Below are 16096 nucleotides of genomic sequence, written 5' to 3'. Positions count from 1 at the left end.
CGTTTCAAAGGCTTTTATCGACAATTACATGACATTTATGCAAAGAGTCAGTATTTGCAGTGTTGGCCCTTCTTTTTCAGGACCTCTGCAATTCGACTGGGCATGCTCTCAATCAACTTCTGGGCCAAATCCTGACTGATAGCAACCCATTCTTTCATAATCACTTCTTGGAGTTTGTCAGAATTAGTGGGTATTTGTTTGTCCACCTGCCTCTTGAGGATTGACCACAAGTTCTCAATGGGATTAAGATCTGGGGAGTTTCCAGGCCATGGACCCAAAATTTCAAAATTCTGGTCCCCGAGCCACTTAGTTATCACTTTTGCCTTATGGCACGGTGCTCCATCGTGCTGGAAAATGCATTGTTCTTCACCAAACTGTTGTTGGAAGAAGTTGCTGTTGGAGGGTGTTTTGGTACCATTCTTTATTCATGGCTGTGTTTTTGGGCAGAATTGTGAGTGAGCCCACTCCCTTGGATGAGAAGCAACCCCACACATGAATGGTGTCAGGATGCTTTACTGTTGGCATGACACAGGACTGATGGTAGCGCTCACATTTTCTTGTCCGGACAAGCCTTTTTCCAGATGCCCCAAACAATCGGAAAGGGGCTTCATCCGAGAATATGACTTTGCCCCAGTCCTCAGCAGTCCATTCACTATACTTTCTGCAGAAGATCAATCTGTCCCTGATGTTTTTTTGGAGAGAAGTGGCTTCTTTGCTGCCCTTCTTGACACCAGGCCATCTTCCAAAAGTCTTGGCCTCACTGTGCGTGCAGATGCGCTCACACCTGCCTGCTGCCATTCCTGAGCAAGCTCTGCACTGGTGGCACTCCGATCCCGCAGCTGAATCCTCTTTAGGAGACGATCCTGGCGCATGCTGGACTTTCTTGGACGCCCTGAAGCCTTCTTTACAAGAATTGAACCTCTTTCCTTGAAGTTCTTGATGATCCTATAAATTGTTGATTTAGGTGCAATCTTAGTAGCCACAATATCCTTGCCTGTGAAGCCATTTTTATTCAACGCAATGATGGCTGCACGCGTTTCTTTGCAGGTCACCATGGTTAACAATGGAAGAACAATGATTTCAAGCATCACCCTCCTTTTAACATGTCAAGTCTGCCATTCTAACCCAATCAGCCTGACATAATGATCTCCAGCTTTGTGCTCGTCAACATTCTCACCTGAGTTAACAAGACGATTACTGAAATTATCTCAGCAGCTCCTTTAATGACAGCAATGAAATGCAGTGGAAAGGTTTTTTTGGGATTAAGTTAATTTTCATAGCAAAAAAGGACTATGCAATTCATCTGATCACTCTTCATAACATTCTGGAGTATATGCAAATTGCTATTATAAAAACTTAAGCGGCAAATTTTCCAATTTCCAATATTTGTCATTCTCAAAACTTTTGATCACAACTGTATTATTATAAACCTATACAACTGGGCTTTGTGTGTATAGAATATACTTGAATATACTGAATATATTGAATATACTTGAAGTTAAAATTTCCTGTGTCCTGTCTTCTGTGAATGTACAGATGCCGATAATTACTGTAGCATTGGATTTTGATGTACAAAGCCTGTACTGGCAGTGTAATGTCTCCATTATTTGTGTCTCAGTCGCAGATGGAATCAAAGGGATGATTTATTCATCTCCTGATGAGAGCCAGAACCCCGTTGACTGAACACAGTGCATCACTGCATCTGTACAATTTGAAATGAACCATGATAACATGCTACTGTAGTCTTGAAATTTCAGCTTGGATAGGATAAGATGGTGACCAATTTTGCCTTTTTTTTTTTTTTTTTTTTTTGCATTATCTACTTTGTGCCTACTGTTGCCCATGTCATGTTGACTTATGAATGTTCTCACTGAGATAAGAGTGAAAATCTTGAGCTAAATTGTAGAGATGCTGTTGTTATTATACAATAAATGTTCATTATCTGATTTAAGATGACCTTTTTAGTTGATTATAAGCCTGAAACATACTATGTAGTAAGTCATTATGAAATATATTAAAGTAGGTTGCAGTGGCAAACAAATAGTAATCTGAATATCAACATAACTTTTAAAATAGTCATAATAATAGGTGTTAGAATATTGAAATATTACTATTGGAATAATACTTTAATTAGGAAAATAAAATGACTAGCTATTACACTAAAAATGTAAAATTATACTAATGTATGTCGTCATTTCTTTATTTTCCATGCTAATTAAAAATGTGACTATACATTCATTTAATCCTAAATATGTACATATTTTTTTTAGCTTTCAAATTTTAAAGCTGCTTTTAGCGTGTCCTTGGTTTCCGCTGTAAACAAAGCAGTGCTGCACTTATGAACTTTAATATGCATTTATACAGAGGAGATGAAAAGGAAAAGTACAGATCAGAAAGTTCCCCTCAGACATGCATTCATAACCTGAATGCACTGTAAGACGCTTTGGATAAAAGCGTCTGCTAAATGCATTAATTTATTACATTTAATTTACTTACACATAGGGCTGTGCAATTCAACAAAATCGTCATAAAATCATTTCTAAATCGCTTTATAGCATGATTTTCGATGCCCCCAACAGTATATATTATCCGAACCAATCAGAATGCAGCATTCCTAAATGGAGCGCTAGAACAGAACAGACCAGGCATAACGCCAGGTTCACACTCCATCTGTGGTGCGTATGCAGTGCGGTTTTTTTTTTTTTTTTTTTTTTCTTCCCTGTGCTGATGTTAACAGATCAGAGTCAACGCGTGTCAACATCGTGATTTTAAACTCATTTCATTTTATGCTCACGCTGTCTGAGACTGTTTCTGAGCGCTGTCAGAGAGGCGCATGTAGAATGTTTTTTACCATTAAATGCATACACTTGTATATGTGTCAAAATGCCCACCTTTGCAAGTATCCTTGTAAACACTGTAGTTTAGGTCTTAAGTGAAAGCGAACAGTTGAGAGAGAAAATGTGTAACATTGGATCCGGGCAGCTCTTAAAGTGACAGCAGTCTAACAGGAATGCAGCCTGTCATTCCTGTTAATCAAACAACAAAAGCGAAAATCTCTTGTTGCTTTTGACTGAATCACTTTTGTAACTTTTAATAAGAAATATTAAATTTACACAGAAATATTTAATATTCAAATAATAGGATACAAACGGACTGATCAGGTCAGAGCAGAGTGTGATGGCCAGCTTGTCCCTAGACACAGTTCTAATAACTTTTTACCGGAGAAGATATTGCGGCTTCATTTTGGAAGTAACTTTTCCCTTCTTTATTGTTCATAATCTGAGAATGCGGTGACGCATACCTGGAGTTATGCCACAGAAACAATGCAGTGGACTAGGCTAGAGCTGAAACAACGAATCGATTTAATCGATTAAAATCGATTATTAAAATAGTTGTCAACTAATTTAGTCATCGATTCGTTGCTAAATAACTTTTATTTGCCGTAAGCGGCTCATTTCGTGCATATTTCAAATCTGCGGTGACCAAAGTGTGGCAGTAATGAGCCACCGGAGGTTTTACTCAGCCAGTACAACAGGAGAAGTAGCGAATAGCCAATAGCTGGCCTTGTTTTGTCACGTACTTCCCGAACAGCGTCTCTGCAGCCATGTCATTCAGCGTGATGTGGGAGTACTTTACATTGAGCCTTTAAAAAAGAAGAGTAACCTGTAAACTCTGCACTACTGCACTGTTTAAGGGGACGTTCATATATCGCGTCTTTTGCGCTCTCAAGTTCGTTATTTCCAACACCGCACCGCATCGAGTTAAAAACATTTAAACTTTTCCGAATGCCGCAACCGCACCGCGGGTCATGTGACAAGAACTAACCAATCAGCTTCATCCTTTCCCGTAACAACGTTAAAAGCTCAGTCAAGATTAAAGGAACAGCTGATCATAGTTGTATATGGATTTCCATTTTGAAATAAATTTAGTAGCAGAGCTACTGCAAGCGATTTTTTTGAGCTGCAAATCCATTTATCCTTTGCTGAAATTTCCGCTTCTTCAAGGAGAGAGCACGTCATGGTTGCTTAGCAAAGGCAGACGCCTCAGGGGCGCTTCTGCCCGAGCGCTTGGGAAAGGAGGAGAAAGTGGCGCGCCTAGCGTTTTTAGGCGCGATTTGTGAACGGCCCCTAAGACTTTTATTTGTTCAGATTCTCCAGTACAATGTTGTTTGCAAATGTTTAGTCGTAAAAGCTGATAACATTGCTTTTTAACAGTTAACATTTAAAGCTTTACAAACATGTTCTGTGATCAGTTTGTCGTTTACCAGTTCAAAATTCAGTCGTGCAGCCTAATTATGACTGAATGAGAGAGGTAAATGTAGATATTTGAAATGCACTTATTTTCTAAGTATTCACTGCTCTTTTTCACACAGCAGGTTTTTTGTGTGTCCTATTTTTTTTTCTGGACAACCTTCTGATGGATTTTACTTTAAATTGTGAGTTCCATTCAGGTTTCATGCCATTGGCACTTTTTTTGAAGGATTGTTTACAATTTCACAGCAAAAGCTATAAAGCTGTTTCCCAGTAAATAATAAAATACAATGCACTGCAATTTTATTCTGTTTTATCCTTATTCTTCGTGAAAATATGTTCTGAAAGATTCCTTAAAAAGCTTTGTTCAGGATGTTAAACTACTTTAGGAGCTCTAAGGACTGCCATGGTGAAAACATTATTTGAAATCTCCTTGTGAAATTTGCTAGAGTATGGGTCAGTGTTCTGATTGCAGAAGAGTTCGACAAAGGATTACTAACACATAATAAAACAAAACTCCAGGTATATTTTTGATGAGGATATGACAGTGCAAAATGGTTACAATCTCTTAAATCTATGCTGAATGATAAAGACCATTTATTAATAATTTACTTGGGGAAAAAATGGAAAAAACTAAAATATAAGTACATAAATCGATTAATCGTAAAAATAATCGACAGATTAATCGATTATCAAAATAATCGTTAGTTGCAGCCCTAGACTAGGCTATAGTTTAAAAGGTTGCTTGTTGACGATGAGCCACTTTAAACCGCTCACCAGTAGAGCTTCAATGGTTGAAAACCATACAATTATGTCAAAATACGTGGTTTTGGCGAGTAACCTTGTAAACATAGTCTTTAATCAGTTATAAAGTCTTAAATGAACATAAGGAGTTTGGAAAAGATATGTCAGATCTGCATCATGTGTGTCAGGTTTTAAAGTAAAACCTGCTGTAGTCTGTTAATTTTAACATTAGTTAATTCATTGGTTAACATTAAACTGCCAATGACAAATTCAATGAACATTCATTAATCTTAGGTATTCCAATATTTAATAACACGTTGTTAATGTAAAGTTGCTGTATTTAATGAGCTAACATGAACTATGACTTGTATTTTTTTTTTTTTTTTTTTTTTACAAAGATTAAAAACTTCTGTAGCAAATGTGGCTATTGTGAATGTTAATGGTTGACTAATGAGATTAAGTGATACCTATGGGTCTTTTATAGTTCTTTTGCACTTTAATCTGTGCAAAACTTTTAACTTTATATATTTTTCTTTATTGGTTAATTTTTTTTTTTAAATTAAAAATTATTTAACCTATTAAACTATATTTTGAGCACTTTTTTAAACTAAATCTCAATACCGTGATAATACCGTTACCGTGATAAAAGCATGAGCAATTTATCGCAACAGGAAAATTTGATACGGGCATATCCCTAATCATGCGCTAATGTTTCCGATTTCACTTTAATTTGTAATTTTGTAGGTCCACCCAGAAAGAGATCAGGATAGCCCCCACTCCCTTGGCCCCTTTCATATTTTTAGTTTGATCATTTGGCCCTCAATTGAAGCCAATTCTATAGCTCTGCTCTAATCGGTTAACATGGATGTGGACAAAAATATGCACTGCAAACTGAGTATGTTTGAAACCGGGGTAACACGATGGCCTGCTCCATTTGTATCTTAGCGAATCTTATTATGTAATCGCTGACTGTTTACTTGTCTTCAGTGAGCTTTTTTTTATTTAATTTTATTTTTTATTTTAAATTTAGGCTAGTATTGTTTTTTAGGATATTGACACTTGTGATAAGAATAATAAAATGTATATGGTATCAAAAATTATATCATAAAGACCTTATTTAAATTAAAATTAACTAGGCTATAACGTGATTGTTCACCTCTAGCAGTGCATGTTAAAGTAAATAGTGTAAATTTAGACTCTAACAACCTCTTAAACAAACCCTAAACCTTAATAATGCGTAGTTGTGATGCTAGTCTGGTGGGATCTGCTTGGCTGACATCTTAAATCTTTACCGTCTCTCCAAAACACCTCCAGTCCTCCCCGCTGATACAATCTTCCGCTTTTCTTTACGGTTTCCTTTTTTCCCCTCAATGTCATTATCTGAGGAAGGAAGTGCGGCACGTTTTGTTTACACTCAGTGGTTTGAGAAACGCTTCCTTCCAAGAAACGAGTCCTCGGTGACTGGTGCAACTAACCAGACCAGATCTTTCTCAGTCTTTTTTTTTTCTTTTCCTCTTTCTCTCGCTCTCTCTGAACTTCAGTATGATTCATCCAGCCAGACAGTTTCCAGCTCATCTGACTCGCTAATTAGCGCCAAAGCACCTTGTTTGAGATTCAGTCGTTTGATTGGCCGATTGAATGCCTTTTCCGGCCTGACATTAATGTAATAAGTGGCTCGCGCTCCGAGATGAACCTAGCTTGTTTACTGAAACCGCTTTGAAGTCAATGAATGCTTGTCCATAAAAGATGCATGTTTTAGTCTGAAGTGGGTCGTAGGTGGCATGATTGCTTTAGAGTTGAACCTTTCATATTGAAGTAGTCTGTTTTACTCAAGGGCATGTAGTCGACGTAGTTTACTCGTGTGCGTAATTGTCCCAGAACACTCTCTATAAATGTCATAGACTAGACTTTACGGAGTGCCATGGGTCTGGTTTGTTGACTTCATTGTGGTGTTTTTGTTCGTTTTCTTGGCTCTTTCGAGAGCCTGCTGAAGCTGCTCTTGCCTGATCTAAAGCTCTTTATATTGGGAAACAGACCACATGGCTCAAGCGGGGAATTACTTGTAAAGCGTCCTCTTATTGCGCTTGTGCGTCCTGTGTTTGACATCTGAAATACCAGACGTGGTTTCGGGGGTGTATTATGGCACACTTGGTAGAGGTTTCTGCTGCATAGAAATAGTGTTGATCAAACAGTCTTCACTTGTTTATTGGTGCTTGATCCCTTCTTGAAGTATCTGAGAGCGTCTTGTAAATTTAAACTGCTTTGACTAATGGAAATGCCAATGCTTGTTAACTTGAAATGCATAAAACATAAATCTGGTTATGATTCCTCGTTTTATAATTTCTTTTAAACGGTGCTTGACGTCAAGAATCTTTTTTAAATTAATTTTTATTTACTGTACTTCTAAAGTCAGGGTAATGTACAATTTTTTTAAATATACATTTTATTAAAAACAATAATGTATGCAATAAAAAAAAATTAAAGTGCAATTTTAACTTAATATCAAATATTATTACATAAGAAAATGTATGAATAAGTTGAGAGGAACGGTAATTTTTAAAATGTAATTTATAGATCTTGTAATTTTATTAACATTTAAATGTTTAATATAATCACATTATAAAATATGTAAAAAAATACATTAGGCCTACTTATTAATTGATATACAGTGATTTTAATTACATTAATATATAAAACAATTACATTTTAATTGCATTGCTTATATAAAATATTTTTACATGATGAATTTATACAGTAACTTTACATTATTTAATATAAAGTGTTACATTAATGACCTGATAAAATGTTACTTATTTAAATGACTTCTATTTTAACGTTACTTATAAATTAATATATATATATATAATATATATACTCCATTATTTTAATTGCATTCTATGAAAAATAAGTATTTATTATGAATGATTTGAGAAACCGTAATATTTAAATGACTTGTATAAATGATTTTTGTTACTTATGAATTAATTGATAAATACCAGAATTTTAATTGCATTGCTACGTTACTTGTTCATATTCGTGATAGAGAAGATAAATATAAAGTGTGTGTATATACACAAATAAATTTGGATGTGAATGATGTTTAGTTAATTTCTGAATAATGATTAATTTGTCTTGATTCTTATTTTATTTATTTTTTTGCAGGGCCTGACTGCTAAACCATTAATAGGATTCACAGGAAACCAAGGGGTGAGTATGCAACTTTACTTTAAAAAAAGCTTATGTTTGTTTAGTGGCTGTAAACCACTTGGAGCGATGATTGTCATGTTCCATCATGGAGCCGCAGACCTTGCGTGAACCCGGGACTCTCCCCAGTTCTTGTGAAGTGTCCTGGTTGTGAAGCTACTGCGACAGCACTGAGACTTCCTGCTACACAGTCATCCATCGCTGAAACCACAATATCCTCTGCTCGTTGTTGCAAAATCAGCATTGAATCACAGACGGCCATCAGTATGATTCTGCAGTGTGTTTTTATCTCCACTTTCTTGGACGTATAAGACAGGAAGGGGTCTTAAGATCGTAGTCTGTAGCTGTGAACACATGCCCCACGCTGGCATCAGACATTTCCTCCTCGCTTGAGATCAGAACACGCATGCTCTGTTGTTGTACATCGAGTTTTGGTTTTTCATGAGCTCAAGCTCAGCCTAGACCTGACAGTGAACAGCCCAAGAAATGTTCATTCTGCTTTTATCTGCATCTCATGTTGAATGTGGTTTTTCTGCCTCGGAGCCATTTAAAGTTCTCCTGAGCACACATCTTCTATAAACATGCAGACACACGGCCGCAGTTGATACAAGCAGCCAAATAAACCACCATGTTCTCTGATTTGGAGAGGTGACGTTTATGGTGGATGTTTCCAATACTTCCAGTCAGTAAAATTACAAATCTGTCATTTACTCGCCTCATGACTTTCAAAATGACGTTTCTTTAGTAGACTAGAAATTGGGCAGATACCCATCTGGCAAAAGTTCTGGCAAATACCAATGAAGCAGTCCTTATTTTCATGGTTTGGCCGAATTATTATTATTATTATTATTATTATTATTATTATTTTTTTTTTTTTTTTCTAAACTATTTTGCCTAATTTAAATAAAACACTAAAAATAACAATTACAGAGAAACACCATAAATACGTAAAAGTTTTCACTGATAGTAAGCAGCACAACTGTTTTAAACATTTGGAAATTAACTAGATTTTTAAAATATCTAAAAATACAAAGTAGTTATTTTTTGTTTGCTATAATCTTTAATGATTTCACTGATTTTACTACATTTTTAATCAAATAAATGCAGAGCCTTGGTGAGCACAAGATTTTTAAAAACAAAACAAATACTGACCCCAAATGTTCAAAAATAGTGTACATTTTATAAAGTAATTAAAAATAAAGTTGAGTAAATTTAATAGTTTAATTTATAAAATTTTATACATGTAATTATTTTATTTAAAAGCAAATACAATTGTAATCGCAATAAAAATCACTTAGTGTTTTTACTGCATTTTTAATCAACTCCAAACAAATGCATGCTTAGTGAGCAAAAGAGACTTTTAAAACCTTTTTCTTTTCTCTGACCCCGCATTTTCAAACGGTAATGTAAATCTCATTTTAAAACTAATAAATTATTAAAAGTTTTGGGATTTTTTTTATTTATTTTAAGCTTAATTTATAAAAATATGTAATTATTATTTTGATAAAGTAAAATAAATAATAAAAAATAATAGAGAAATAACCCGGGAATTAAGTTGAAGTTTTAAGTTCAGTCTGTCTCTTCTCAGATCACAGTTTGTTGCCCCGGTGGATTGAGACGCTAGTTTTGGCCTCTGTAAGCCACTCCATGCTAAACGTTACTAGCGCTGACTTTTAAGTGAACTGGATTTCACACTTTGAAGTGCGTCATGTTTTTTGGCCTGTGACTCAAGCTCTTCCTCTCTTCTGTGGGTTTTTTCCTCTAAGCGCAGACATCTACAAACTGAAGTCAGGAGCCGTCTCATGCTTTCTGAATGAAGAAATAAGAATTGCAATTTTAACAACTAAAGCTGCAACGTTTCAGCCAAGGCGGGTAATAAAATGCAACAAATGAAAAGGCGTTAACTGCTAATATAAGTCGTGATTGTTAGAGGCAGAGCTTGCTGAATCTCTGGTGTGGCAGTGTGAAGAGCGAAGTGAAGCGTTGAGCTGAGCGAGCCTCGGACACGGCCCGTTTATTTCTAAACGGCCACCTGCAGGCCACACACGTGTGAGTGTGAGGAACCTTGAGTTAACCGTGTGTATGTGAGAGAGCGAGAGAGACGGCACAGAGTGTTCCGTTGCAGGGGTCCTCCAGCGCCTCTGTCAGGGCCACGCTCTTTAATGACAGCTCACCCACAGCAATGGAGCGCCACGTTACCAGACGGGTTTCTATAAAGGATTTACAATGTTAATGTACTGTTTTCAATCAAATTAAAAAATATATAAAAAATTGGAATTAATTAATTGGTGTGATTTAATTAATAAAACTGGTGAATTTGGTAAGTGATCAACTACGTTCTTTAACAAATAATAGCAATAAATACTTTAAATATATTTCAATTTATAGCGTCCTTGTTGTTGTCGTCTATTATTATTTGAATAATTAAGTCTTATTTTTTTTATTGATAAAGCTGATCATTTTTAGAATGGAATAAGAAAAATGCTAATAACAATAGACTTTATTGCAATTATATTTAATACTGGTATTGCAATTATATTTAAATTATATAAAATGTTGTTTGTTGTTGTTAAGTTAATTGAGATATACAATGTAAATGATCAATAAATTGAGTTTAGTAACCAGTTCTCATAATAGTAATAATACTAATAATAATTTAATGTAATAAACCTTTAATATTTTAATCCTATATATATATATTTTTTGTTATTGGTAGTATTAGTATTAATTGAAATTATGTATAATGTAAATTATCAATAAATTACATTTATTATTAGCTGACACTTATGTAATAATAATAATTTATGTAGTTAAATGTTTATTAAATAGTATATTGTTATACTTTATTATGTAAAATAACAATAACAATGTTATTATTGTTATTATTATTACTAGTAGTAGTATAATTTAAATCCTGTATAATGTAAATTTATCAAAGAATTAGATTATTTATTGTGAACTCATGCTCTCTTGTAGTAATATTTTGTATAATACTTAAACATGTTGTGATATTTATATCAAATGCTATTTTTGTTATAGTGTCCTACTTATGTACATTAAGATGCATGCCAGTTTATTTAAATTTGTTCATTAATTGACAACTGTCAATTTTAAATAATGATAAAAACCTCATACAGACATACTTGAAAAATATTTGATAAAAAAAAAATGAAATTGTTACTTGTGCACGTCTTTTTAAAATGTGAATAATTATGTAAATGTAAAGCGAATAAATGAGTTAAAATTAGAGTACTTATAAACAATACTAATATAATGTGATGTAATTTACACATTTTAAATGAATTTATCATTATCTTTGTAATGGTGTTAAAGGTCTGTTTTAGCTGAGTTTAAGGAGATTTGTCTACTGTGCAGGAGCTCACACATCTAGACCAGTTCACACTTCTCTTGTTGCTGCTTGGGATGCAGTGAATATTGTATTTTTTTCATTTATTTAACAAGGCCAACAGTGTGGCCAGTCACACAAAGCGAGTGTCAGGAAAGTGCTGTAAATGACTGGCGTGTGTGTGTGTGTGTGTGTGTGTGTGTGTGTGTGTGTGTGTGTGTGTGTGACAGCTGCTGCCGCCGCTCAGTTGATGGCTGTAGTTTGGCTCACGATGCCGAGTCGGAGACTCGTTTGTTTGCCGTCTTCTCAGGTGTGCTGCTGTTGGTCTGTGTGGTTGCACATTAATGGCTGGAGATTACAGAAGGCCCCTGAGGGCCACAAACAGCAGTTTGGTCACTGTAGGAAAACTCATGGATGAGACACACACACACACAGAGACACACACACACCATCTACCATGATCTCAAACCGGTTGGAATTTGGTCTAATGTTAACTTAATTTATTCAGTTTTTTTGTGTGTTGTTTGTTCATTTAGATTCATATATTTAAGATTTTTGTTAATTTATTCGTATTTTGAGTATCTATATTTGATTTATAAATTCATTTATATATTTTAGTATTTGATTTGTGTATATTTTAATTTATTTTGATTTAGGCTATTCATTTTATATATTCATAGATGTTTTATTTTGATCTATATATTTTTATATTTATTTATTTTTTTTGTTTATTCATACAGAGATTTTACATTTATGCACTTATTCATTTTCTTATAGTATTTATATTAATGTACTTCTTAAATGTTTTTATTCAATTTGTATTTGGAATTGTTCTTTTTTAGATATTTAGTTTTGATCTTTTATTCATATTTAGATTTATAATTCTTTTTATTTTATTTGTGTTTTTTTTTCTTCATACAAAAATAAATACAGGTAAATCTGTGTAAGCCATTTTGTACTAAGCAGCTGTTTCTCTCTCGCTCGTCTGTCTCGGTGCTTATATTGGCTGTTCTTCTGTTCTGTGTCAACAGAAAATCTCAATACCGCAGTCAGAGAATCCAAATGAGCTGCGAACGTTTACGTTCTACCTGTCCAATGTGGGGAAGGACAATCCCCAGGGCAGCTTCGACTGCATACAGCAGTATATTACAAGGTAAGAAGCAACATTAAACCACATGATTTATTTCAACAGATTCACGACCCTCTCAAGGTACTGTAACGAATTCTATACAAGTGTTTGTATTTGCAAAGGAAATGTTGCCATGAAAACAGTTGATCTGATGTTTGAGTGTTAAAAACTCTTTGTGATTGCATCCATGGCATCTTTGAGCGCCATCTGTTCCTTTCTCTGTTCACGCTACTGGACGAACACCAGAACAGAGAGAATAAATTGAATTTGGCCAATTGTCCAACCAAATGAGGAAGAAACAAGAAATCCGAATGCAGACTCGCTGTTAATGTCTTCAAATGTTCGTAAGAAGCCCGAAGGGTCAGCAGAAGTTCAGGCCTAATGTTTCCTTGTGAACTCTGTGATTCCCTTACAGTGTTTTATCTTAAGCCACAATCTTTATTCAACGTCACCGTGAGATGAAAGACAGTTTTTCAATCTTACGATGTCGAAGCTAAAACAGGTTGCACAATTACTGCTCCCTTTCTGTTGAATTGGCCTTTTGTTGTAGATCCGTGTTAATGTTTCACTGGCTTTCTCATATTATTAGTCCAACTTTTCACTCTGTTCAGCCTGTCGGGCCTCGTAATTTGCCAATTTGTAATTTAGCTGACGCTTGCACCTAATGAAAGTGCGCTTATTGTATGTAATTTATAAAGCTCTTTAAGGTCTTTGGTCCCAAAAATGTTGCTATCATAGAAGTTTCATCATTATTGTCAGCAGTGTTAATATCACAAAAAACTAGTACTATCCTTATATAACAAGTAAATAGTCAGCGATTTTAAGAGAATAAGAAACTAATTACAAGAAATAGGAGGAAAAAAAACTATGGTAGAACAAATAAGAAATGCTACATTGTAGAAATCCGAATTGTAGTCAAACGTATAAATACACTGCATATTCTTCACGGTCTAAATTTTAATATATATTTATTCTTAAAATTAAAGTTACAAAAGTGATTGAGTCAAGAGCAGAGAAAGATTTTCTCTTGTTGTTCGATTAACATGAATGACAGACTGCATTCCTGTTAGATTGCTGTCACTTTAAGAGCTGCCAATGTACTGTTACACGTTTTCTTTCTCGGCTGTTTGTTTTCAATTAAGAACTAAACTACAGTGTTTATAGGATACTTGCAAAGGTGGGCATTTTGACATGTATACAAGTGTATGTATTTAATGGTTCAAGGCCTATAAAGGAGTAAAAATAACTCTACATGCGCCTCTCGGACTGCGCACGCATCTAGCGAATTGAGCTCTCTTTCACTGCTGATTGCATTTTATTAGCTTAAAGTCATTTGTTTTTAAACCACAATGCTTAAAAACGCATGCAAATGATATATTTTGTGACCACGTAGCAGAGGTATGTCATGTCTAACTGCAATACAAACAATAGTCCAAAATCTCTACCAGTACTGTATATCGCCCCTCTCTGTGTGAGGTGTCCGTTAATGTTTGGTTAATCAGGTCGACTAGTGAGTTTGGTTTTTCATTTTTATTAAAAGTATTTATTGGATTTTTAAATTAGAATCTTACATGCTACTGTTCAAGTGTTTTTTTTTTTTTTTTTTTTTTTTTTGGGAAAACGTCTTTCATGCTCACCAAAGCTACATTTTATTTGATCAGAAATATAGTAATACATTAATATTGTAAAATATTATTACGCGTTAAAACAACACTTTTCTATTTGAATATATTTTAAAATGTAATTTATTCCTATGATTCAAAGCTGAATTTTCGGCAGTCTTCACTCCAGTCACATGATGCTTCAAAAATCATTCAGCATTCATCTCTTTACTTTTATTTTCTTCTTAAAAATGTTAAAAACAGTTGTGCTGCCTGCGTAATATTTTTGTGGAAACCCAGATTTTAGTTTTTCAGGATTCTTTAATGAATAAAATAATGTAAATGTATAAGATTTAGGTGTATAACTTCGGAAAACAACTTTTTATCTCTACGGTTTCCATAATTTTATTAACTTTTTTTTTTTTGTTAATGCACATTTCATTTTTTGAGTTTGATTTTGAAGTTAAAACACAACAACAGAAATTCTAGATCAACTCATTAGTTGACCTTTCAAACCAAATGTATATTGGTAGAAATGTCAATATAGTTTTTAGTGTTTTTATATAATATTTAATAATAAAAAAACAATTAATTATTAGGCATTAACAAGTGCGAAACTGAAAGTACCGTTGGGCTAACGTTCCTCTCTCATTCGGCACAAATCCAATGTTTTCATATTCACAACACATTTCAGTGTTAAACTATTTATAATGTAGACTAGGCTTCATGTGCCTTCGCATATCGACGGAAAAAATCATCCTCTTCACATGCGAAAAAATGCACTTGGCACGCAGCAGCTGTAGACCGGTTATACTACAGACTCTTTAAATTCATGTTTGGCTGACTGCGTTTTATTTTGATAATGAACAGTCTGTGATTGCAACACCGGCTCAACATCGTGATGTCTATCAGCTAAACTATGCAGGACGTGTTTCGGACTAGCTCAGAAAACCTGCCAACTTGCCTATATTGCAGATAAGCTGTTTTGCTCTGTGCATTGACTGTGATCAGATGTTTTGACTCGGAGGCAGCTGGCAGGGTTTCAAGGTGGATGAGGCGGCTGTAAGAAACCTCTCTCTTAGAGGACGCCCATCCCACCACCCGGGCTGTCAATGAGCCATGGCCACACATTTGAAAGTGGATAACTGGTGAGCTGGAGGTGCAGTCAGTATCTGACAGGCTTGATCTCTCTCCAGCGAAGGGAGCATACAGCTGGACTGCCTGGGAGGGATCCAGGACAAAATCACAGTGTGCGCCACGGACGACTCCTACCAGAAAGCCAGGCAAAGCATGGCTCAGGCCGAGGAGGAAACCCGCAGCCGTGGAGCCATCGTCATCAAGCCCGGCGGGAGATACGTGGGTAGGTTTGACGCATCTCTTGCCGTCACGTTCCTTGGCCTTCAGCTGGTCAAAATCTGCTGTGTTTACACATAGTGTGCATAGACGGGTGGAAGGGGGCGATTGGAGCCAGTGCATCTCCACATGTCTGGAACTGCAGCGTGCTACATAATTTATGAAGCTGTCTGTTCCGGTGCTCACTGATGAGACGCCTAAAACTATCATTGACAAACACTAGCTTTCACCAAAGACACGTAATGAGCAAAATCAGTCAGCTCAATACATTCCCACTGATCCGCAGTCACGACACGGGCTGTGCAAAGAAACAAGCTCAAATCTAAATTATATTATGTAATACTTAAGATGCTTTATTTATTAAATGGGTTATTTTAATGTTTTAAATTTGAATTATTTATAATTGATTTAATCAATATTTTATTTTTAATTTATACAGGTAATTTATATATTAATATATTTATATAAG

General features: G+C 35.0%; 1 protein-coding gene across 1 annotated transcript in view; it reads left to right on the top strand.

Moving 5' to 3' along the window:
- The window catches only part of ell (elongation factor RNA polymerase II), a 35675-nt gene that overhangs the window by 9502 nt on the left and 10077 nt on the right, over positions 1-16096 (top strand). The window contains exons 2-4 of the mRNA XM_059569549.1: positions 8157-8201; positions 12576-12697; positions 15471-15634. Coding sequence (XP_059425532.1) covers positions 8157-8201; positions 12576-12697; positions 15471-15634 — 331 coding nt within the window. The remainder of the gene's footprint in view (positions 1-8156; positions 8202-12575; positions 12698-15470; positions 15635-16096) is intronic.

This window comes from Carassius carassius, chromosome 16 (assembly GCF_963082965.1).
Source record: "Carassius carassius chromosome 16, fCarCar2.1, whole genome shotgun sequence".
NCBI lineage: Eukaryota > Metazoa > Chordata > Actinopteri > Cypriniformes > Cyprinidae > Carassius > Carassius carassius.
Note: the sequence above shows the minus strand (reverse complement) of the source record. Positions and strands in the feature narration are given on the sequence as shown.